This window comes from Peromyscus maniculatus, chromosome 5 (genome assembly GCF_049852395.1).
Source record: "Peromyscus maniculatus bairdii isolate BWxNUB_F1_BW_parent chromosome 5, HU_Pman_BW_mat_3.1, whole genome shotgun sequence".
In the NCBI taxonomy this organism is placed as follows: domain Eukaryota; kingdom Metazoa; phylum Chordata; class Mammalia; order Rodentia; family Cricetidae; genus Peromyscus; species Peromyscus maniculatus.
This window is the reverse complement of record NC_134856.1, coordinates 39842144-39867590: the sequence shown is the minus strand read 5'-3', so window position 1 is coordinate 39867590 and position 25447 is coordinate 39842144. Positions and strand designations below refer to the sequence as shown.

General features: G+C 45.6%; 2 protein-coding genes across 4 annotated transcripts in view; both read right to left on the bottom strand.

The window, feature by feature from the left end:
* The window catches only part of Sntb2 (syntrophin beta 2), an 83929-nt gene extending 80410 nt beyond the window's left edge, over positions 1-3519 (bottom strand). For both annotated transcript variants that reach the window (XM_076572119.1, XM_076572120.1), the window contains exon 1: positions 1026-3519. In XM_076572119.1, the coding sequence (XP_076428234.1) occupies positions 1026-1674 (649 nt within the window). In that variant the 5' untranslated portion in view covers positions 1675-3519. The remainder of the gene's footprint in view (positions 1-1025) is intronic.
* Positions 3520-11862: 8343 nt separating this feature from the next.
* The window catches only part of Utp4 (UTP4 small subunit processome component), a 32582-nt gene continuing 18997 nt past the window's right edge, over positions 11863-25447 (bottom strand). For both annotated transcript variants that reach the window (XM_042277634.2, XM_042277635.2), the window contains exons 11-17: positions 23797-23919; positions 21985-22141; positions 19853-19959; positions 18057-18152; positions 16360-16545; positions 12686-12796; positions 11863-12097 (exon numbers count right to left, since the gene is read on the bottom strand). In XM_042277634.2, coding sequence (XP_042133568.1) covers positions 11981-12097; positions 12686-12796; positions 16360-16545; positions 18057-18152; positions 19853-19959; positions 21985-22141; positions 23797-23919 — 897 coding nt within the window. In that variant the 3' untranslated portion in view covers positions 11863-11980. The remainder of the gene's footprint in view (positions 12098-12685; positions 12797-16359; positions 16546-18056; positions 18153-19852; positions 19960-21984; positions 22142-23796; positions 23920-25447) is intronic.

Sequence of the window (25447 nt, the reverse complement as noted above, 5' to 3'; positions counted from 1 at the left end):
TCTATTATACAGCTGGCAGCAATGAATGCTCCTGGAATGACTGACTCAACAGCGGAAATGAAGCTGGTCGTGCAATTATTTCTAAAGCAAGCAACTGGCTTTTCATTTACAATACTCCATCACCTTCAACATACATGAGTCTTTGGAGATGAGATTTAACTCTATTTCAGTTGCATCAATTCATATGAAACGTAACACACGGATCACATTTACATTTAAGGTAAAAAAAAAAAATAACTGGCTATTCACACATAGCGTGTGAGGGTACGGTTTCGTGATTCTTATAAAATGCCTACTGGTCTTGGGGCAGCAACGCCCGCGAGCGGTAGGAAGCTGGCACCAGTCTCTTGCAAAAGGGGCGAAACTCTGGTTGGCAGTAAAATGCTCCAACACGTGAGCCTCCCCTGTTAAACAAGGCTCATTAACCACACAAACTTGCTGTTTCAGCTCTCTGCCTTCCACGAAGTGCTATGATCTCCTCTGGTTATTGTTGAGAGCCAATGATGGGTTAAATTCCCATAAATTAACCAGTGCTTTGGTGGTTTGCCCAAGCAAACTGCTGGCATCGGTGTGGATGGATTTAATAGACCCGCCCGCCCCGGGGAAGCCCGAGGTGACTGAAGAAAGCGCCCAACCGACGCTTCCCAGCAGGCAAAAAGGAGACGACTTCAGAACTCGAGCCGGATCGCCCTCCCCGCACTCAGTACTTAGTGTCAGCTTATCGTGCAAGAGGGGTGGTGAGCTTCGCACGCTCGCTCCTGCCGCTGCTCCCCCTTACATCTCTGAGTCTCGCTGTGGGGAGGCAAAGTCACTCTTCGGAGACTACCCAACTTTCTCCTCGCAGGACGCATCAGTGTTTCCACCCTCCGCAGCCCCAGAAGAAGAGGTCTGGTGGCTGAGGCGGAGGGGAACCGGCTCGCCCCGCACAGGCGTCAGGCTGGCAGAAACAAAGTGCGCGCTGGCGAGCCCAGACCGCCGCCGCCCGCCGCCCGCCCGCCGCCCGCCGCCCGGCCGGCCCCGCTCACCCTCCAGCAGCACCTCCTTGCCCGCGCGCTTCAGCGCCTGCACGGCCTGGTCGTGGGTGGCCTGGCGCAGGTCGGTGCCGTTCACCGACAGGATGGCGTCGCCCAGCCGCAGCGCCCGGCTCTGGTCAGCCGCCAGCCCCGGGAAGATCTTGGAGATGAGGATCGGCATCCGGTTCTCGCGGCCGCCCTTGATGCTGATGCCCAGGCCGCCCGCCTCCTGCTTCACCACTCGCACTCGGCGCACCGGCGGCGAGGCGCCCGCCTCCCCCGCGGGGTCGCGGTGCGGGGCGGGCGGGCTGGGCGGCCCCAGGCCGCGGTTCGGGCTCCCGGGCAGCGAGTCGCCGCCGCCGCCGTTCGGGAGACCGTTGAAGGCGGCAGCCGGCGGCTCGGGCTCGATCGCCGCCGCGTCGCCCGTCAGGCTCAGGCTCTCGCCGCTGAGTTCGGCCACCACCCGCACCCAGCGCTCCCTGAGAAGCAGCTCCACCAGCCCCGCTTTGGTGGCCCGCGTCCACACCGCCATGGCCGGCCCTGCTCCCGCGGCCGCCGTCGCTGCAGCTCCCTGGATTCCAGTCAGGCAGCCTCGGCGCTTCCCCCTTCCCGCCCGAGGGGGGCGGACCCCTCCCCTCCCCCCCGGCGATTCATTATTCATGAGGGCCACGCCCACTTTCCGGAGGGGCGGGGCGAGGCCGGCCGGCCGGGCGGCTTCCGGGAGGTGAAGTTAGCCTGGTTCAGGGTAAAGCTCTTCTCGGTAGGTGGGCGAAGCACCCAGCGCAGCCGGGCTCCGCACAGCCTTTCGCGATGGTTCTCCGTGACCCCCTCGAACTCCCCCACCTCTTCTGTGAGAGCTGCCTGGGCACAGAGAGCAAAGTCAGGATGGAGAGGCACTTCGCGACCCTACAGGGCCGGGTGGCGCATTCATTCTCGCATTGATTGGTTCTTTGCAAATGCTCTAGGCGCGCAGAGGTGTGCTGGGGCTCCTTTTAGGGCCCTGGGGATACGCTGAATAAAATGCACCACAGCTGAGAGAGCTTGTGGTCTAGTGGGAAAGAAAAACAGAGGCAGCTAACTAGGTGTGATGCTCTGTGGTTAAAAGACTGTACAGACGTCCCTAGGACAGGGTGAAAAGAACATTTGGTTTAGCCTTGGGTGAGTAGCACAGAGACGACGGTGGAGAGAAAAGCACAAGCGGAGGATAGGTCCTAAGGCGTGAATCCAAGGCTTTGTCACTGCTTTTTATTTTTCTTATTTAACGCGTATTGGCGTCAGAGCCTCTGGAACTGGAGTTACAGTTATGAGGTATCATGTGGATGCTGGGAATGAACCCTGATCCTCTGGAAAAGCAGCCAGTGCCCTTAACCGCCGAGCCATCTCTCCAGCCCGTCACTGCTTACTTTTGTGTGCGTGGTGGAGGGGAGGGTGTTGGAGACAGGGTTTCTGTGTAACAGCCCTGGCTGTCCTGGAACTCACTTTGTAGACCAGGATGGCCGATCACTGCTTTTTTAAATCACCTGTTTACTCGCCTGTAATTAGAGGGGACCATGTCTTCTTAAGCACCTGGAAGCCACAGTGTGCGGGTCAGAGACATTTGCAGTGTGGTGATGTTTTAGAGTTCCCCAGAGAAACATAGATTGTACAGAATGAGCCACACGATTATGGAGGCTAAACTCCCCAATCTGTCATCTGCAGCCCCAGGAAAGTTGGTTGGTATGCTTTGGAGAAGCAGCGGAGCCAGTGGTCGAGTCTGAAGGTCAGAGACTGGCGGCCTGAGGAGGGGATGAGAGTGGAAAGCTATGATGTAAAAAAGCTGGCCCAGTCCGTGGAAAACAGGGGCACTGGAGTGTGGCGAAGGGAGATGTCCCAGTTTTCAGAGTGAATTTACCCAGTGCCTTATTGTTCCACTGTAATCCTCATCTGTTCACACTGGTGAGGACAGGCTTCGTTACTCAGGTCACCTGCAAATGACACACCCAAAAATGTTTTACATCTGTCTATCCAGGCATCTTTCAGCCCAATCAAGTGAACAAAAAAAAAGGAACCAACTATGATGGTTACTTAGGAAGGGGTAGTGTGTATGGAAAGCTTCATATAACCAAATACTGAAAAGTTTACTCTTGATTTTGTAGGCTTGCCAATAGTCTGGAGTCCATCTTTTTTTTTTTTTTTTTAGCATATGTAGATGAACATCTCAGAAACTATAAAGATTTGTTACCTAAAGAGTCTTCGATTACCAGGCAGTGGTGGCGAGTGCCTTTAATCCCAGCACTCGGGAGGCGGCAGGTGGATCTCTGTGAGTTCAAGGCCAGCCTGGTCCACAGAGTGAGTTCCGGGACTGCCACAACTACACAGAGAAACCCTGTTTCAGGGGGGAAAAAAGTGCAATTTTGCCTAACTGCAGAGCCAATAACCAAAGACTATATATAATCCGTGGTTTCTTCCAGCTCTGTGGGGTAGAGGAACTGAGGAAAGACTCCAACTTAAAGACTCTGACATAATGTCCACAATAAAAAAAAGAAGACAAATTTGGTTCTCCTGGTTTAGTGTTCTGTTTACTATCCACCTCACACCTCAAAAAGAAGAGTTTGGCCAGGAATTGTGGCTCACACTTGAAATCCCAGTTACTCAGGGTACTCAGGATGCTAAGAAGGAATTTTACTGTAAGTGAGTTCCAGGCCAGCCAGGACAACACAGTAAGACCGTGTCTTAAAAAAAAAAAAAAAAAAAAAATCCAGTAACCACGCTGCTGAGAAGGTAAGTTCTCAGCAAAACCATTAGGATGAAGATGCCCTCTAACTTTCCTTAATTAGTTGAAGTAAAATTCCCACGCTCTCATTTGGGTAGAGACGGGGGCAAACAGAGGGAGTGTGCATCAATTCCTGTAAAAGGGGAAGTTCAAAGGATTGCTCAGGAAATACACGCTGCAGGGCCTAAGCTGTAGCCACGCACCGCTCTATCAAAGTGCATTCACATGCGGACAGAAACTTCCAATGAGTCGTTTGAACAGGGGCTAAGCGTTCAGAGCCCAAATGAATAAAGAATTCAAAAAGAGAAATACATCTCTTTTAGCAAGAGAAAAAGATCGTTACAACAGGTCTTTGCAGTAAGTGGGGCATGATTTTCCAAGCTGCAAATGTCAGCGCAAGCTCAACCCTCTAGCCTTCTCCTAAATCAACTGCAGTAACGCAAGGCTGGCTTGTTGTTCCAGCACGTCCCAATGTGCCCAAGTGCACCTGCAGTCACAGGCATTTCTGGCTGTCCTCCAGCTGAGCCAGAGCCCCCAGAGGCCTGAGTTATGTGAAATTTCTGCTTGTTAGAGAGCACTTGGCAGCTGAGTCCTCAGAGTCCAAGCGCACTCATTTAACACCTTTGCATATGTGATCACCAGGGGGTTGGGCGACGGAGGACACCTTTATTAGCAAAAGGGAAGTTCTGGAAATTCTTTCCAAGAGTATGAAGAACTTTTTGTCAATAGAGTTGGAGGAAGTCACAAATTATTGGTGAGGACACTTATGTAAGATAGCAAGTTATATAACAAAATATTTAAACCTGGGAACAGGGAAGGTAATAGAGATTACTTGGGAGTATTTCCTTAAAAAAAAAAATATATTTTGAAGCAATGTCTTTGGCCTAGACCTCACTACATATAGGCCTGGTTGACACTGAATCCTTTTGGCTCTACCTACTGAGTATAATGTGTGTGTGTGTGTGTGTGTGTGTGTGTGTGTGTGTGTGTATACACACATGTGCGTGTGTGCATATGTGTGCGTGCAGGACCACAGAAGACATGGCACACACACAGCGGGCAGAGAACAACCTCAGATGTCAGTCTTCTTTCCACCATGTTTGGGGCCAGTTTCTTGTTTGCTGCCTGCTAGCTGCCCCATGAGCTTCCCAGAGGTCTTTCTGCCTCCCAGTTTGCTATAGGAGCCCCGGGATTACAGGCATGAGCTACCTTGCTGCGCTTAATTTGGGTTCTAGAGATTCCAACTCATGTTCTCCTATTTATGCAGCAGCAAGAACTTTACCTACTGGCCCATCCCCCAAAGCCACTAAAATGCCCCCTGGCCCCAGACAATGTAACCCAAGCTAGCTCCAAATTTGCTGTGTAGCCAAGAATGACCTTGAGTTGATTTTCTGCTTCCAACGTAAAGTCGCCCTTCATAGTTGCATTTCCACATTCTTTTTACCACTTTCAGCTCAGCTACTCGCCCAGGCAGTATCTTCCAGTGATGCCTCACACATTCACACCCAAGGCCTTCAGGATACTCCTGGTACTTTTAACTTCTTTCCCACCCAGCAAGACCTCATTCCAGCTTTCTGTGACTCCTGAATTCTTTGGGACTTCTCCTTTGAACAATGTAATTCTATGCCTAGGCTGGAGTGCCCAGCTAAGTTATACATTCCAGGAAGGCATAGACCACCTATCAATTATTTTTGCTCCCCACTATTTGAAAAATACTGCCTTGCAGAGAGGTAACTCATTAAACACGGGACTGATTGGCATCCGAGTTTCCTGTGCTGCCATCTTTTCAAATAATCCCTATGAAAGTTATGGGTTCCTTGCAGGGTAAAAATTACCATCTAGGAAACCTCAAGTAGTCGGTGAACTCTACTTACTGTGGATAATGAAATCTGAAATAGGTACACATCTGTTCCCAAGGCTTCCTAAGGACAGGGAGACAAGCTTAGAGAATTCTTCTGGCAAGCATATTATTTTACCTACCTCTAAAAGAGGAAATGGCTGAGGTAATTCCTAGAGCCTTTCCTTCCCATCACTTACATCAATAGCTCTTCTCTGCTAGCAATTGTTATCTTACTGTTTCTCAGAACAGGCAGAGCTCATTACTACTTCAAAATGAGGGCATGTCACTAGCTCCTTGGGTTCTGTAATCCACCCTAACATTCCGAGGCAGGCTCTGATTCTATGCTTCAAACCCTAATGATTGTGCAGAGCTTGATAATGGAGGAGGGGTGAGAGGGGGATCTGTGGCTGGTATGTAAAATAAAGAAAAAAAAAATTCTTAAAAAGAACCTGAAGCCCAGTTTGGACCAGGTGGTGGTGACATATTCCTCTAATCCCAGCACTCAAGAATCGAAGACGGACAGATCTCTGTGAGTTCAAGGCCAGTTTAGTTTATGAGTTCCAGGCTAGCCAGGACTACATGGTGAGACTGCCTCAAAAAACAAACAAAACCAAAGCCCAGTTTGGTTGCTTACCATGGTCAAAGGGGGCTGAGGTCATGAACCTTAGTTTTTTTATTTCCTTCAGATAGCTTCTGCCTCCAAGGTTGAGAGGTATACATGAATGGGGAGCACAGAGCATTAAAAAGCACCAGCTGGTGTGAACTGTTGGCCTTCAGCAATGGCAAAAAATAAAACCTGTGGTCGAAACTCTCCAGCCCAGAGTCTCTGCTTTCTTTAGGAATGCGTCTGCCATAACACCGTTTGATTCCAGGCATAAAGGACAAATGGCCAAATTAATTTTGGTGACAAACAGATCTGGTATAAAACTACACTTTGGCTGGAAGGAAACACACATTGCCAAGAGCCGTCAAAGAAAAGAATTAGTGGATCTGGGGCTGCTTCCAAGGCTCGAGTGTTGTGTAATTTCATCAGAAAGGAGGGCCCCAGGCTAAATCGCAGCTTTTTAGCAAGCCTGAAGGTCACTTCCCCCAAGTGGGGGGGAACAAAAGCGAAAGCCACACAAAAGTAACCTAAGTCTTACCAAGGAAGACGCCGAGGGAGAAATGAGCTTGTAATATTACCATCCCAACATCCTCCACGGATAACTGTTCCTCACAAGAGGCCAGTGTCCCATTTGAGGTAGTTTTACTTTGCCCTTTGTTATATAGTTCTCATCCAACACAAACACACTAAGAGAAAATACCCTTCAGCCAATGCAGGCACATTTTTTAAAGATCCATCCCACCAAGATGAATCACTACCCATCTGAAACCCACAAAAATGGATTAACTATCTCCTGCATTAGGACTATGAAAACCCACATCTGCTAACCACATTCCTAATGGGAAGCAGCTGGGGACAGTGTTGTAACTGTGTGACTTGCTTTATAGGAAAATATTAGCAAGGACAGGCTAAGCAATTTAGTTTCGTTGAATCCACTTAGTTATGGAAAATCACCAGTGCTTTTTATTGACAATTATGGAAATTACATAATTTGCCATGAAATTCAAATAAGATCTAAAAATAAATGTCCACTTTCCCGGTCCTCATCAGTTCTAAGTTTTCAGTGTCTCACATATTGCTCTGCAGCCTGTAGACTTAGTAAGTTCTCATTTCCCCAGGAGCCACTGAATCAACATGAATGCTTTATTTATTTTACCTCTGGAGCATTTTGTTGTTTTTCAAGACAGGGTTTCTTTGTGTAGCCTTGGCTGTCCCAGAACTGGCTCTGTAAACCAGGCTGGTCTGGACCTCACAGAGATCTGCCTGCCTCTGTGGGGATTAAAATGATTCTCTACCACCACCTGGCTCTTGAGCTATCTTGACGGCCTGTCTTTTTTTTTTTTTTTTTTTTTTGTTGTTGTTGTTGTTAAAACACCAACAAAAAAAGCACAAGCCCCCAAATCAAAACCATGAGAGCATAGTGACACACGCCTTTAATCTCAGCACCTGAGAGGCAGGGGAATCTCAGTAAGTTTGAGGCCAGCCTGGTCTACATAGTGAGCGCCTATCTCAAAACAACAAAACAAAAACCTCCACAATCCAGCTATGTATTTAGCACTCACTATGTAGCCCCTTCAGGCCTTGAACTTGTGGTGATGATACTTTGCCTCTGTTTTCACACGTGAGTCACTCGACTGGGTTTTTTTTTTTTTTACAACTTCAAACTTTTACTTATTTATATGGGGGGGGGGGTTATACATGCCACACCAGGCATGTGGAAGTCAGAGACCACACAAGAGAGTTTGTTCTCTCCTCCCATCATAGGGATTGAACTCATGTCATCGAGACTGCTGGCCAGCAGCACCTCCACCCACTCAGCCATCTTGCTAGCGCCAAAGTGTTTTAAAATAGGGTTCTCAGTGTTCCTGGCTGGCTTTGAACTTGCCATTATGCTGAGAATGACTTTGAACTCGTCTTCAGCTCCCGAGCGCTGGGATTGAGTGTAGTAACGTGCCGCCATACCTAGCGGTGCCTGTGGTGTCTCAGTTAGTGCTGTTGGGAGTTATGGTTTGAATGTTAAGTGTACCCCACATGAGTTCATGTGCTAGAGGAATGGTCCCCAACTGGTGGTGCTGTTAGGGGATGGGATCATGAGACTGCCAAGCTCTTCAATGAGCTGGGATGGAAGCAGGTCTGGGGTGTGACTTGGAAAGCCATACTTGACTTTCTTCCTGTCTTCTGCTTCCTGGTCATGATAAAGTGAACATGTTTGCTCACACACCCACTCTTGCCTGCATCATGTTCTTCTTCACCACAGCGGGGGGGGGGGGGGGGGGGGGGGGGGGGCCCTCCCCCCACCCCCCCACTCCCCCACCCACCCCCACCCCCGCCCCGTAGTGGAGTCAGCTGACCAAGGACTAAACAGTATGGGCCATAAGAAGTCTTTCCTCCTTTAGGTTGTTTTTCCAAGGTATTTGTCAAAGCAAATAGAATGGCATCATAGGAAAATAAGATTAAAACAGGATCATGGGGCTAGAGAGAGTTAAGAGCACCAACTGGTCTTCCAAAAGACCCCGGTTCAATTCTCAGCACCCACATGGCAGCACATAGCTGCTTGTAACTCTAGTTCCGGGGGATCCAACACCCTCTTCTGGTCTCCATGGGCACTGAGCACGCATGTGGTGCAGACATACAGGTAAAATAAATATAAAATTTATTAGGTTTTAAGCACTTATAAAAAACAAAATAGAATCACGGGTCTCTTTGGGGGATCATCTACATGATGTGTACCCCCTTACACACTAAAGGTAAAAAAAATCCTAACACTCAGATGGCAGAAACAGGCAGATCTCTAGGAGTTCAAAAGCAGGCCTCAAACTCAGAACATAGCAGAAGCTGGCCTTGAACCCCCCACCTTCCCTTTTGTACCCTTCAGGTGGACCACCACTCCTGGCCTGAACAAAGTTTTGATGCTAATAAATATGCTTCCTAAAACCCCAGAACTGGATGGTTTCTAACTTTCAGTACTCCAAAGTTTTAGTTATTTTTAGTCTAAGTTTTGGTATTTCCATGGCAAAGGGATCATATTACCTGCCATTATATGGGAGAAATGAGTTATTAAACCTTCTGAGTAGTGTCGGCAAAAAGGACCATGTCTAGGCCAGTCTCCAGTCAAAATTTTTCTGGAGAACTCAAGTAAAAGCACCAAGTTAGAAATGATGCCAAAGGAGAAACTTCCCCAACAGCCGGGTTACACAAAACCCGTGCGGGAACTAAGCACCGAAATGGTGTTTAACACTGCTCTATCTTCCCTTCCCTAATTTCTCTGACTTGCCCCAATCCGTTTGGGCTTCATGTGTTTGTATCCACTTTTCTACTTAGGAAGATTTTCAAGGCCTAAAGCTCTTATTTCCCATACCATTTATGGAAGTCCAAATCGCTGGCTGGAAACCTTGCAAAGGAATGCTTGACAGTTTCAGAAGTATTACTTCACTCTGAGCCCTCTGTCAGAAAATTATCCTCCACAATCCGAGAGGTTTCAAGCCACAGTCAGGCGGGCTGGTGTAGAGCTCAGTGGCACAGCACTTACTACATACTTAGAGCTGTTCAGGCTCTAGGTTCCATCCCCAGCACAAGAACAGTTAAGTAAGTAGAGTCATAAACTAATCCAGTTAACAAGGACTCCTTGACTTTATAGCTCTCCAGCCAGTGAGAACCAAGTGAAGTTAGTCTTGTGGCATCCTAGGCTGACTCTGCTCGCATTCAGTGCAGACTAGTAGCTTCAACTTTGGTCTGTCTTGTTTTTTGAGACAGGGTTTCTCTGTGTATCCTTGGTTGTCCTGGAACTTACTCTGTAGACCAGGCTAGCCTTGAACTCAAAGATCCATCTGTCTCTGCCTCCAGTTAAGGCCATGTGCCACTACAATCGGCCTTGAACTTTGACCTTAACCACATTTTTTGGGGAGGATGGGGACAGTGTCTCACTGCAAAGCCTGGCTAGCCTGGAATACCCATGTATCTCTTGTTTTACCGGACAGGAGCTCACCCTGCAGCCTGTGTTAGCCTTGAATTTGCAATCCTCCTGCCTCTGCTTCCCAAGTGCCAGGACTCATAGGCATGCCCCACCACGTTTCCAAACCTGTTGCTAGGGAGGCCGGGATGAGACTGCTCTGCTGAAGACCCGCAGTGCAGTGTAATACACACCGGGCAAGCGCCTTTTACAGAAGGAAACTCACTCAAGAAGAGACAGAGTGAAACATGAAGCTGCAACTGTGCTTCAACTAGTCCTGTACTGTAAAACCGAAACGGGCAAAGAGGAAATGGGTGACTGCTATAAACCTCACTGCATCAAACCCGAGACACACTGTCCATTGTAAGTGATCTCTTCCAACCACCGCTAGACTCTTCCCCACAGGTCTGCCTTCAATTCTCACTTTTGTCTCTCCAGACTAGAGTGGGGTTCACTGCAGCAAAATGCTTTCCCCCAGCACTTTACACGATGCTGTCAGAACCCACATCCTCACCCCTCCCTCCTTTCCTAACCACACAAAACTCCACACACTGGGTTTCCAGAGCATGCAACAGAATACAACCACTGAGATGGTGAAGAAATCCATCTGCTTGGTTCAGGTTAACTACTGCTTTTCACGGTCCAATTTAAAGATCACATTCAAAACTAGTTATTTGAGAACACCCCTGGGAATAACAACGTCAGAGCAGATACAGCAGAAAGGGTGACATACACACTAGGCTGCCTCCCACCCCGACTCCTCCTCTCCAGCAAACTCCCTGCCCAGGGCTTTCTTACCCTCCAGAGCTGGCATATGTCCAACAGAAGGATTGAACCTGGCCTTGTACATGCTATACATGTTGTCTACCTATCTCCAGCTCTCTGATTGCCACAGGCATCTAATTTTCAGATAGATTTTGATGTGTGAGAGAAATTTATAGTAATCTTGGTGCTCATGTGGGGTCTTTGTTAGTATAAACGATGTCTCCAATCTTTTAGTTTTTTGGAACTTCTTGAGAGAGTTTCACTAAGTTGCCCAGGCTGGCCATGAATTCACTCTCAGCCCTTGAAATTATGTTGCTTCTGCTCCAGTCTTCTGTGTGACTGAGATTACAGGCCTGAACCACTAGGTCCAACAAGACATACCACTTCAACTACTACTTTATTGTCTAGCATTTTTAAGACCTGGGGTTTGATCCCTTATGATGCTGCAGTTGAAATTCTTCCTTGAACTATGAAGTGAATTATGGCTATTGGTAGCACCCTCCAGGGTAATGTTGGGAGGCTACAGACTAGTAGACAGTGACGCCCCAGTTCTTTGATACCTCAGAACAGACAAGAGAACAGAGAGCCTGGACTATCTTCTTTCCTGAGACTCTAGTCCAAGAACAGACAAGATTCCAAAAAGGCAGTATGAGTTCAGCTCATTACTGCAGCTACAAATACCTTGGAGTTCTAGTTCACTACTATTGCGTGCTTGTGTATAGCACACATCAAAGGTCAGAGGACAACTTTCCAGAGAAGGTTCTTTCCTTCAACCATGGGTTCTGGGGATCGAGTGCTGTATCAGGCTTGAGTGGCTTTCACCCAGGGCCATGCTGCTGCACCTACTTCGGAGATTTATAGTGACCTTCCATTCCGTTTCACTCAATGAAAGATATTCCTGTCCATTATTTTGGAAAATAATGTTTATAGTGACTAGTCTTAAAGAATAACTTTGTTTTATTACCATGATTCTGGAGAAACAAACAAACAAACGAACAAACAACAAAAACCAGGGCAGGTAGACAGTTCAAGGAAGGACACACACAGTGCCCTGTTTTTAAGTTCCAAATTTCTTCTTTTTGATGGGTGGTGGGAGCTGAGCAATGATGTCGTCCAGAGGTCGTTCTACCGCCACAAGTGTCCTTTCATCCAAGAGATCCATGAAGAGCAAGGGCTGCAGAGAGAGGACATGACATCACCAGCAGTCCTTCTCCACCACCCGATACACTACCTAGGGCGTCAGCCAAGACTCAAAGGACAGAAATCCCTGACGACTTCCCTGCCCTAGGACTCCGGAGTGGAGCTGGCTCCTAAGGGGTGTGACTGGGGAACTTGAGGTAGGCCAGACAGCTGCGGTAGCATAAGCTCAATAATCAACTGGTTTTGTAGATAGATGGTGAGAAGATTAGTCAGAAAAAAGAAAATCATGTAAGTTCAATATCTTCCATTACTTTTATTCCTCAAAACATTCTTTAATGAGAAGTTGAGAAGAATATTCATACTAACAAAGACCCCACATGAGCACCAAGATTACTATAAATTTCCCTCACACAGGGTAGTATGATTTGCTTGCCTCTAACCCACTGAGTCAAAAACAACGAAACAGAGGTACAGATAGAGATAACTTCAAGGTCACTAGTCTCCCCCAAGTAAGGGTCTCTACATGCAAAAGGAAGATACACTAGTCTTCCAATTGTTAGTTATTACATTTTGATAACACCACAGGGAAGCAACCATCCAGGATACAAATAGAGGTTTTTACCTTATATTTCTTAGACATTTTAAATGCATGGGCTGTGCGCCTCAGGAAGACATCTGATTCATTTTTGGGAGGAAGTGGATTATAGAGCACAGTTTTGTCATTTGGAAGTGGCTAAAAAGACAAAGATATATTATTTATTTACTGGGGTAGTATAAGGGACCAAGCCTAGGGACTCACACACAGGCGTACTCTGAACAATGTCTCCAATCTTTTAGTTTTTTGGAACTTCTTGAGAGAGTTTCACTAAGTTGCCCAGGCTGGCCATGAATTCACTCTTAGCCCTTGAAATTATGTTGCTTCTGCTCCAGTCTTCTGTGTGACTGAGATTACAGGCCTGAACTACTAGGTCCAACAAGACATACCATTTCAACTACTACTTTATTGTCTAGCATTTTTAAGACCTGGGGTTTGATCCCTAGCACCATAAAAACAAAACAGCGAAAAGTTACTTGCATTGCCCTTTATGGACCTGGCTCATATCCCTTCTTTGTTTGCTTTGGTTTGGGGAGAAGGTATCACTGTAGTTCTCCTGATCCTCAAGAGTGCTAGAGTTACAGATGTGCATAACTGTGCACGTCTAAGGCCCCTAGGTTCTTCAACTATGGGTCACTATCCATCCCATGGGAGGGTCATAGAAACCAATGTAGGACCATGTCAGTTTTCTCTTTCCTCCATTTGGGTTCCAGGGGTCAAACTAAGGTTGTTAGGTTTGGAGGCAAGTACCATTACCCAAAAGGCCACCTCACCAGCCCTCTTTAAAAAAAAAAATTCTTTTTTTAAAATAATTTATAGCCGGGTGGTGGTGGTGTATGCCTTTAATCCCATTACTTCCAAAACAGAGCCAGCCTGGTCTACAGAGTGAGATCCAGGACAGGCACCAAAACTACACAGAGAAACCCTGTCTTGAAAAACCAAAAAAAAAAAAAAATTTTTTTTAAATTTATTTTTATTTTATGTGCATTGGTGTTCAGACTACATGGATGTCTGTGTGAAGATGTCAGATCTTGGAGTTACAGACAGTTGTGAGCTGTCATGTGGGTGCTGGGAACTGAACCTGGGTCCTCTGGAAGAGCAGTCAGTGTTCTTAACCACTGAGCCATCTCTCCAGCCCCTCACCAGCCCACTTTTAAAAACAGATTTATGTGTAATAATGTTTTTCTGGGGCTGGAAAGATGGCTCAGTGGTTAAGAGCTTTGGTTGTTCTTCCAGAGGTCCTAAGTTCAATTCCCAACAACCACATGGTGGCTCACAACCATCTATGAGATCTGGTGCCCTCTTCTGGCATGCAGGTGGAACATGTGTGTATTTGTACCATGTGCGTGCCTGGTGCTGGAGTTAAGGATGGTTATAAACCGTCACATGGGTGCTGGGAACAACAGCCCCTCTACTTTAGTCTTTAACAAATGGAAAATTACATGTATAAAGAAAAACTTTCCGTGTGGTGGTAGTGGTGGTGGCGCACGCCTTTAATCCCAGCACTTGGGAGGCAGAGGCAGGTGGACCTCTGAGTTTGAGGCCAGCCTGATCTACAGATTGAGTTCCAGAACAGACAGGACTATAAAGAAACCCTGTCTCAAAAATCAACAACAAAAACTTTATACACACACACACACACACACACACACACACACACACACACACACAGAGAAAACCTTTTAAAAAGTAATTATTATTTACTAAGCCATGACCCCAGCCACTCACAAAAACCATCCCCCCCCCAGCTGAGGACAGAACCCAGGGCCTTGCACTTGCTAGTGCTCTACCACTCCAACCCCCCCAAAACCGTTTTTTTTTTTTTTTTTTTTTTTTCACCCTCCCAAGACAGGGTTTCTCTGTATAACAGCCCTGACTGTCCTGGAACTCACTCTGTAGACCAATCTGGCCTCCAACTCACAAAGATCCACCTGCCTCAGCCTCCTGAGCAAGTGCTGGGATTAAAGGTGGATTAAAGGTGTGTGCCACTACCGCCCGGCTGCTTTCCGATATTGCACAGGACCCAGGTTCAGTTCCCAGCACCCACACCAGGTGGCTCATAACTGCCTGTAACTCCAATTCTAGGAAATCTGCTATCTTCTTCTGGTGTCCACAGGCACTGCACTTACATGGTGCATGTAAACTCTTGCAGGTACACACATACATACATTAAAAAAAAATTTATTGTTGGTAGTATTTCATCTGTATACCTATCTTAGGTATCAATATACCTAAGGTCCTGTAAAAATGTCTTAGGCAAAAAAACGGGGTCTTCATGGGCAGGATGAAGCAAGAAAGGGCTTCGTATTCCATGGCAAGATTAAAGACACACAAGCCTTTGGTCAGTCTTGTCAGTAATACTTTGTAAGAAAAGAACAAATGGGCATGTGCAGGATCTCAGCCCACACAGGCACTGTGCTTTCTACACCTCCCCCTCATGGCCATCTCTAACACACTGGCCAAGTGGCTAAGGTTCTCTCTCCCCCAGGGAAAATAACATAAACCACCCCCACTGATGTCACTGACACTTCAAGAGATGGCCAAAGAAACGACACACTTCAGCTCTCACTTCCTTGGGAACTAGCCCTACTTAGTACAAGGACGTGAGGGACTTATCATCAGCACTTGGGAGAAAGCCTTCTGGGCTGAGTTACAGAGAGACGAGTGAGTGGGAGGGGCCCTTCCTGTACCACTCATCTCACAGAAGTCACTTGCCAGCCAGCTCTGCTTCCCACATTCCAGGACCCAGGACCCAGGAGATGAGATTCAGTGACACATCCCTGTGCACACCTCCTTTAGAGCCATCTGCTGCCTTACCCACGCACGTTCCACCCTCACAGATCCACAGAACAGCTGGTGTTGGGTATAACTGAAACCCAGAGTGCAGGACAGCCATGGCTGTGGTCCATAGGCCTCCTAGGAAAGAAAGCCCCTACCCAGAAAAGACACGCATATTTGGGAAGAACCAAACAGATGCTAGTATCTCAAACTAAAGAAAACAGTTGTGTCTCTACCTAAATAACAGTCATTGACAATGGAATTTTCCTCACTAGACTTCTCTTAAAACACAAAGATCAACTTCTTAAATTGTCTTCAGTTAAGGGACAGGGTGGCCAAAATATCCGTGGGTGTCTCCTTCAATGAAGCTACTTTACTCAGTAACCCAAGAATGAAAGTTCAAAGTCAGCTCAAAGGTATTCCCTGACGAGGGACATCTTCTGAAGACCAACTTAATCACTTTTCTACTTCGGTTTATGTGCTGAACAGCCAGGTAGAGAACTGACCACAGCAGCAAAGGCTAGCCCTTACCTGACAGTAGTAATGCAAGTTAGGGAGAGTACCAAACAAAAGCACCTATCTTCTGAAGTACATACTAGCAAGTTTTATTCTGAGGCTCCTGCCTTTATTTAATCAGTCATTATTTATACTTAAAGATTCATAAGTAAAAGTAGGATGTAGTAACTAACTCCAGTAGCACTCAGGAAGTAGAGGCAGAAGGATTGCTGTGAATGTAATGTCAGGCTAGCCAGGCTACATAACAACATCCTGTCTCAAATAACCCAAAACAAAACGGGATTGGAAAAGACACCCTAGCAGTTAAGAGCATTTGCAGAGGATGTGTGTTCTGTTCCCAACATCAATGTTGGGATGCATACACATATACACACAAGATTCCTAAGTAAAGAAATCACAGAACTCACCAAGGACTTGTCAATGATGCAGAACATGTAGGCATCGTGGAGGAGGATGTGCATCGGTCTCTTGGGATGAAAGCTGATGTGTGTGATGGGAGTATCCCTTTGGAGCCATAGCTGGTGAAATCCCTGCTTCTGGACATTTCGGCTCCACTCTGTATACTGCTTGTCTGGGATGCTGAACTCAAACACCTGAAGAACACAACACCAGGCAAGTGGACATGTGTACCCATGGAGATCAGAGGCCCCTATTCCTTCTGGGTTTTATCTTTTCTTAACCACAAATAGTAGCAAACCTTGAGGCACCATATTTAGCATTACATTTTTTTTGTTGTTGTTTTTCTTTTTCTCTTTTTGGTTTTTCAAGACAGGGTTTCTCTGTGTAGCTTTGGAGCCTGTCCTAGAACTTGCTCTGTAGCCCAGGCTATCCTCAAACTCACAGAGATCCGCCTGCCTCTGCCTCCCGATTGCTGGGATTAAAGGCATGTGCCACCACCGGCACCACCGCCCGGCGTTGTTGTTGTTTTTCAAGACAGGGTTTCTCTGTGTAGTCTTGGCTGTCCTGGAACTCGATTTGTAGACCAGGCTGGCCTCGAGCTCAGAGAAATCTGCCTCCTGCCCCTGCCTCCCGAGTGCTGGGATTAAAGGCATGCACCACTGCACAGCTTAGCATTACATTTACCAACCACCTAAAAATAAGCTTTACATTTCAGTTCTGGCTGGCCTGAAACTTGTGATCCTCCTGTCTCAATATCCCACACCACGGGATTTAGGTCACTGCCATTAAATTCAGGGGGCACCAGTTTCAATGACAAAGACACTTAAGGTAACACCTTTGAATAGTCTTGTTCAAGAATGAAAACCCATGAAAGTGAGAGCATTTTTGGGATACTGTGTGTGTGCGCACGAGAGTGTAAAAACTGTTCAAAACAGTAAGCATCATTTGCTTAGCAATCTAAACAAATGTGCTTCCCAGACATCTAGACTCTTTCCAACAGCTCAGTGGGGTGTAGTTGATGTCATCAACTCCATTTTACAGATGAGGATATACAAGCATTGATGAGTTCATAATGTGCTCTATAACCCAAGTTTCTAAAGACTATCTCTTTACAATTTGGCATAAAAAATGCTGTGGAGTTAGCTCTCATTTGGCTGAGATTAGATACCTAAATTTTAGTGAGGCCTAATTTCCTCATGAAAGTAAGCCACACATTTTTAGGTTGTTTTCAAAATGTTATTGTATTTCATTTTTAGTTTAATACCGGGTCCATGTCATCTCTAGTTTAAATTAGCAGAGTATAGCCAGGTGGTAGTGGCAAATGCCTTTAGTCCCAGCACTCAGGAGGCAGAGGCAGGCAGATGTCTTTGTTCAAGGCCAGCCTGGTCTACAGAATTAGTTCCAGGACAGCCAAGGCTGTAGTGGTGGCGTCGGCGTCTGGGATTAGCAGAGTGCTTCAAAATTCTTCCATCCCTTTGTACTTCTTAGCTCTAGAGCTGCACTGTAAACTGTGCCCCATCAAACCAATGGATACTGTGGACCTATGGTGGGCACAGGCCACATATGAAAGCTTCACTTGCACAAACCAAACCTGTCTATGTATCCTCCAACATCTTCAAAGGAAAGTTCCTCTAAACTGTCCATCATCTCAGGCTCCAGGTTACTATCTAGCAGAAGGGATCTGGAAAGCACTAGAATCTCTTACCTGTTGGTCAGAATGAGCAATGACAAGGTTGTTGGTACTGGGGGCGATGGCCAGAGCAGTCACTGGGAAATTGTAAGCAGGTACTGTGCAGTGAAGCTGGGGAAAAAAGACAAGGGACAACTCTGTAGCCATCTTCCTTCAAGAAAGGTTAGATGGGCTGGACATGGTGCCGCACAACTTCAATCGCAGCACTCCAGGGACAGGGGCGGGCTCTGCCAGTCCCAGGTCTATACAGTGAGAACCTACCTCAAAACCACCACCACACACACAGACAGACAGACACACACACACACACAGACAAAAACAAAACAAAGAAAACTAGATGTCAGTGATTTTTTGGTAGTTTATTATTATTATTTTGTTGTTTTCTTGGTACTGGGCTTTGCATATTCTTAACATGTGCTCTACTACTACTAAGCCTACTCAGTTTAAAATAAGGTTCTTTGGAATTCAAAAGCATTCTATGGAAGTTTAGGCATTCCAACAACAAAGAACATTAATTTCATTAAAAAAAAAAATGAAATTAAATGTCTGGGTGTGGTGGTGCATGCCTTTAATGCTCCTACTCTGAAGGCAGAGTCAGGCAGATCTTTGAGTTTGAGGTCAGCCTGTCCTACATAGTGAGTTCCAGGCCAGTAAGACCCTTTTTCAAAGAAACAAACAAACAAATTATGCTTAACTGCTTACATAGTGGAGCATTACCAGAAAACCCAAGAGCAGTTTTCTCTGAGTAAATGTGTCACTATGAATCACTTAAATATACCACTGTACTGAGAACACAAAGCTCTACACCGCGCCTAAAAAAATGATTGCCTAAGAATGGACCTTTGGGTTCAACTCTAAGGCATGTGGGCACTACACAGAAACATTCTTTTTGGTGGTGCTGGGGACAGATGTTGGAATTCCTGGCCACTCCTCCAGCTATATGACCACACATGCACAGTTCAGTAGCCAAGTAAGGGGCCTTGGGCAGCATGATCACGCAATCTGTGCACATGTGTGGTGCAGCTCCATAAACCCATATGCACATGTGCAGGGGAATCCATAAGAAGCGGATCCCAGACTCCTCCCTCCTTCTCTTCCCACCCCTGCACGTGTCTTCCACAGGCCTAATCACACCCTCTCCTGTCCCTCCCTTCTCCTAATAAAACTCTGATAGTGGGTTTTGTGGTGCCTTGTGGCCTTTCTCGCACATTGCAGCGCCTCATTAAAACCATCAACAGACTCAACATATAGCTGGCAGTATTATTACCCATTGGTCAGAAGGGTTCCCCAACTACGCTCTTATTTCCTATCTAATTTAAAACCACACTGATTTATAAGGCAAGTGATGGAAGGAAACCTGGTATGATCTCCAGCTTGGTACCTATGTACAGAATTTTCCCTCCCTCCTCAAAGCAGAGACACCTGTGTATTTTTGTCTTTTTTTTTTTTATCATTTTGTCTGCTTTGTAGTACTGGGAACTGAGCTTAGGGTGCCATGAATACTAGGCAAGTACTCTACCACTAAGCTATATCCTAGCCACAAAATGGATTCACTCACAAATCCCTAATTTTGAGTATTATACCATTCTTTTAATTTTTTAATATTTTGTGATTTTAATATTATATTAGTACAGCTTTGAGGCTCTAAAGAATTCTAAAACAGAAATCTAAAGCAGAAAAATTCTTGCTTAAAAAAAAAAAAAAAAAGTCTAGTAAATTTCCAGGTCACTCTAATCGGCCTGGAATCTTAACATGACTAGGAGCCTCCTTCCTGTATGACTCAAACTGCTGCTATGAAATCTGATGCTCACCTTTAGATGGTTCAGATCGTATACGTGGACTCCAGCACTGGTACCTGATGCAGCTAGCCAATTCCCATCTGGACTGACTGCCAAAAGACACATGGCCTCCACTGTCCCTGCGAGGACAGAAGAAACAAGTTCTTGAATTAGGCTGCAGGGCCTGCCCTACCCTGGAGATATGCAGAAACCAATGAGACCCACACAGCTATAAATCATTTAGAGGAGACCTTACTGGTTTTACAAATTAGTTCTAAATACTAACCTATTTTTAATTTTTGTTTTGTTTTATTTTTTTCAAGACAGAGTTTCTCTGTGTAGCTTTGGAGTCTGTCCTGGAACTCACTTTGTAGACCAGGCTGGCCTTGAACTCAAGGAGATCCTGCTACCCCTGCCTCCCAAGTGCTGGGACTAAAGGTGTGCACCACCACCGCCTGGCCTAAATTTTTTTTGGAGACAGGAAATTACTTTTGTAGCGCAAGACAGCTTTAAACTTAGGATCCATGTGCCTCAGCCTCCCAAATGTTAGGTAGCTATGCTTTTCCCGATTTTTAAATTTAATTAGCTATTGTTGGGCATGGTGCACAAGTTTTTAATCCTAGGACTCAGGAGGCAGAGACTATGAGTTCAAGGCCAGCATAGTCTATATAGCAATTTTAAGGGCCGTTAGGTCTACATTATGAGACATGGTGCAAATAAATATATTATAAATAAATATAAAAACTATTGTCCCTCATGTGAAGAGAGGCCAGACAGGTCAAACTAAAGGCATCACTGGTTCAGACCCGAGTAAAGCACTGAAACCATACCTTAAGCTAATGCTTTCAAACTACCTTTTCCCTCTTAATGTTTTCAGATTAGTTATGGACACAGCAAGTGCAACAGACTTAGCACAGATTTAATTTACCGAGTGCCTGCTGTCTGTTTAACAGTGCGGGCCAGAGAGGAGCTACCTCTGTCAAAGGGATCGAATCAATTCGCAAGAAGAATGTGGAATAAAAATCAGCCACCAACATTATATGCTAAAATATGTGCTGCATTTAACAATCCAAATAATAAAAAAAGCTTTACAACAAGTCATAAACCATCTGTTGAAGAGCAGATAACGATGGTAAGGGAAGATAGTCTAAGACTGACAATAAAAAATACTGTCGGGTTAGAATATCTGACTCCTAAGTGGTAGGCCTCTTCTGAATGCTTCTGTGTGCTGCTTTTCTTTATTTCTCCTTGTGTGTGTGTGTGTGTGTGTGTGTGTGTGTGTGTGTGTATGTATGTGTGCGCATGCGCGCGCGCACGGTGGGTGTATGAGACAGGATCTCTCTCTCTGTGTAGCTCTGGATATTATGGAAATCACGCTTCAGCCCAGGCTGACCTCAAACTCACAGAGACTCGCTGGCCTCTGCCTCCCAGTGCTGGGACTAAAGTTGTGCGCCACCACGCCTGGCTTGAAGCAGCTTTTCAATGAGTTAATGTTAAACGTTTACAACCCGGGCTGATGGGAGTCTAAAACGGCAATGAAGTAGCTAAATGCCAGCGCAAGGGACAAGGGACAGGATCATGGAATGTATCCAAGTACCAACGTAAACTGGAGGAGAAGTCAAAGTCAACAGTTAAGTCAGCATTAGCTAGTATATATAGTCACCTACTGAGGCAATGTTATGTTCTCACGGAGCAGGAAAAACAGCACAAGCACAAATGACCCCCCAAAACTATATGTGTAACAGCATTTTCATCTTATATAAACATTTCACAGGAATAAACAACAACAACAAAGTAGCGGGTTCCCAAAATCTCTACCCAGATACCCAGAAAACACCAAACACTAAGGGGAGCTATTAGGTGTCAGGACTGCAGATGACTTTTATCTTCGCCCCAACTCTGCTAACAAAACTAAGGATGATGAAACCTCTCCGGCCCAAATAAGGAATCAAAAACCCAGCGAGAAAGGAGTAGGTGTGAGGAACATTTCAGACCTCATCGAGAGTCTTCATCTGCCAGATATCTCCTCCTACTTGAAATGGCAAACATGTGAGCGAGAGAATCTGCCAGGTGAGAAGAGCAGCAGGCACCCGGCCGGCACTGAGGTCTACCGAGGAAAAGTCACCAGAGACACCGAGAATCCCCCGTTCAGTCAGAAATCCCACCTGATTGAGGCTGGAAAGTGTGCAGGTGCTTGAAGCTTCCTTCCAGCAGACGGATGACATGCAGAGACCCTTGACTGGATGCCACAAAGAGCTTTGCTGAATCTTCAGAAAACAAAATATGGAGGGCTGAGCGAAGGAATGCTGGCATTTTGGAAACCTTTGGGTAAATCAACAGTGAAAGCCAGTGAGAGAAAGCAGCACACCACAAGCGACACAGCCAGCTTAAGTTAGACCAGCTCTTGGAACTTCCAGGCAAGGACCCACAGAGGGCCTGGAACACTGCCATGCTTCCTATAACCTATCTAGCCTCTTCATCCAGATGGCAACTGCTCAGTTCTCGGCCTTGGAAATCACTTAAAATGGGAATAAAATACCATTTTTGCTAGGACTGTTTCTCTACTTCTTTTTCTTTTTATGTGTTTAATAAATACATCAGCCAAAGATCACACACACGCTAAGAACAAAAGCACTCAACAGGCCATATTTACATATTTGTGCATATACACACATCCAATAATAACAAGAAAAAGAGGCTACCTATATGAGAGTGGAGGAGGTATGAGAAGGGTTAGAGGGAGGAGGCCTGAGAAAATGGAGGGAGGAAAGAAACGTAATTCTATTTTAATTAAAAATGTATAAAAATCAAACAAAATAATAGCAAAAAACCAAATACTTAGCATTGCAGTGGTAGTGCTGAAGATTGAACCTAGAGTCTTCTGTAAGATTTAAAAACAAAGTTGAGGGCTGGAGAGATGGCTCAGAGGTTAAGAGCACTGGCTGCTCTTCCAGTGATCCTGAGCTCAATACCCAGGAACCACATGGTGGCTCACAACCATCTATAATGAGATCTGACACCCTCTTCTGGTGTATAGACAAACACACAGACACAACACTGTACATAATAAATAAATAAATTGAAAAGAAAAGAAAAAAACATAACAATAAAGCCGGGTAGTGGCACACGCCTTTAATCCCAGCACTGGAGGGGGAGAGATAGGAGGATCTCTGTGAGTTCGAGGCCAGCCTGGTCTACAGAGTGAGTTAGGGTTACACAGAGAAACCCTATCTTAAAAAAAAAAAAAAAAAAAAAAAAAAAAAAAAAAAAAAAAAAAAAAAAAAAAATTGTGTAGGGGTTGAGAGATGGCTCAGTGGTTAAGAGCACTGGCTGCTCTCCAGAGGACAAGGGTTTGATTCCCAGCACCAATATGGTATCTCACAATCACCTGTAACTCCAGGCCCAGAGGACCTGCCCACTTCTGGCCTCTGTAAGCACCAGGCACACGCATGGTGAACAGACATATATGCATACATGAAAAACATTAATACACATAAGTAAATAAAATGTTTAAATAAAGTACGTGTGTGTGCATGTATGTAGAGGTCAGAGGTTAACTTGTGGGAGCCTCTCCTCTACCATGTGGGTCCTGGAGATAGAACTCAGGTTGTCAGACTTAGCAGCAGGTCCCTAAAAGATTGCTCTGTAACAGCTATGACCATCTAACGTTTTACTAAGGATTCTTTTTTTAAAATGATTAGTTTATTTTTATTTTATGTGCATTGGTGTTTTGCCTGCATTTCTGTCTGTATGAGGGTATCAAATCACTGTGAGCTGGATTACAGACAGTTCTGAGGTGCCATGTGGCTGCTGGGAATTGAACCCGGGTCCTCTGGAAGAGCAGCCAGTGCTCTTGACTGCTGAGCCACCTCTCCAGCCCTCACTAAGGATTCTTATCCAATTCACTTCCACTCTAAACAAAATTACACATGCAGGAAGTTTCTTCTTTTACAGGAACACACTTTGCCCTCACTTACTCTTTGGAGGCTTATGTTGTCACGTTCATATTTCAATCGATATAGAAAAAACCGAGATGCTGTAGAATAGGCTATCCAACTTCCACACGGGGACACACAACTGCAGATAATGTTCTCAGGGCCCTGGCAATTGGAGGAAGCAACATGAGTGGAAAAAAAAAAACCAAAAAACTGTTAGCTGGGCAGTGGTGGCACACACCCTTAATCCCAGCACTCAGGAGGCAAAGGCAGGTGGATCTCCATGATTTCGAGGCTAGCCTGGTCTACAGAGTAAGTTCCAGGACATGCTCTAAAGCTACACAGAGAAACCCTGTCTCAAAAAACAAAAACAAAAACAAAAAACCCACAACAAAACAAAAAAAAAAAAATCAACCAATTGTTTTCAGACAGTCTCACTCAAATTCCCTTACATTAGACAGCAAACCGGGCTCACAGCATTGAGTCATCAAGCCTGGCAAAGCTTCCTGAAACCAGGTTCCTAGGACTCTTCCAGCTCTCGGTGCTCTGACATTTCCACAAATGCCTACACATAATCTTAACACCTCACTGGTGCACTCTGATTTCCAAGTCCAACACAGGTCTGCAGATAACAATAATTTCTTAGGTCTTTGATAACTTAGAAAACCTCAACCTAAGAAAGATGGGCAGGAAGGCTTTAATGCAAAAGCTGGGGAGAGAAGATTGGGAGTGCTGATTTTCTGTTCTGTCCATGCTAGCCTACATTAAGACCTCTAAGAGCTGGGCTTGGTGGCGCACACCTTTAGTCCTAGCACTCAGGTGGCAGAGGCAGGCGGATCTTTGAGTTCAAGGCCAGCCTAGTTTACATAGCATAGTTCCAGGACAGCCAGGGCTACAAGAAACCCTGTCCAGAAACTCCGCCCCCAACCAAAAGATCTCTAAGAAAAAATGAAAAATATTTGGAGAAGGGGAAGGAAAATAATGCAGTGTAATATTTACATAGAGTTAAAAATAAAGCCAGGTATGGAATACGTATCTGTAATCCTAGCACCAAGGTTGACGTGGGGGTTGGAACTTCAAGGCTGATCCTGATGACATAGGAAGCTCCTCTTCAAAGTCCTTTTTTGGAGGGGAGGGGTGGTGGGGTCTCTCTACATAGCCTAGCATGGCTGACTTCAGACTCAGGGCAACCGCCCTCCCTGAGTCTCCTGAGTGCTGGAACTTACAGGCACATGTCACCATGAATGACCAAAAGTTTTATTCTTTTAAAGATTTTTTTTTTTTGAGACAGGATTTAACTTAGCCCAAGGTGGTTTCAAATTCCCTACTAACCAAATGACCTTGAACTCTAAACTTCCTGCCTCCATGCCCCAAGTACTGGGATCACAGTCAGGATTATCACAAACAGCTAAAAGACATTTTTGTTAGAGATAAAATGATCAAAGCAATTTACATGGCACGTTGCTAATGTAAAAAGGAAACATACACATACAAATGAGCATAAGTTCTTTTGTTTTTCTGGAGGATATACAGGAAACTGTGGAAGTGCTTATCTCTGAACCGTGGAACAATAAGATGTGGGGTGAGCTTGCAGCTTAATTTGATTATACAGTCTTTCCCTCTCTTAATTATTAAAGTACATGTATGTTTATTATAATATACATTTCTTACACTCACTTACCAAATTCTCAAT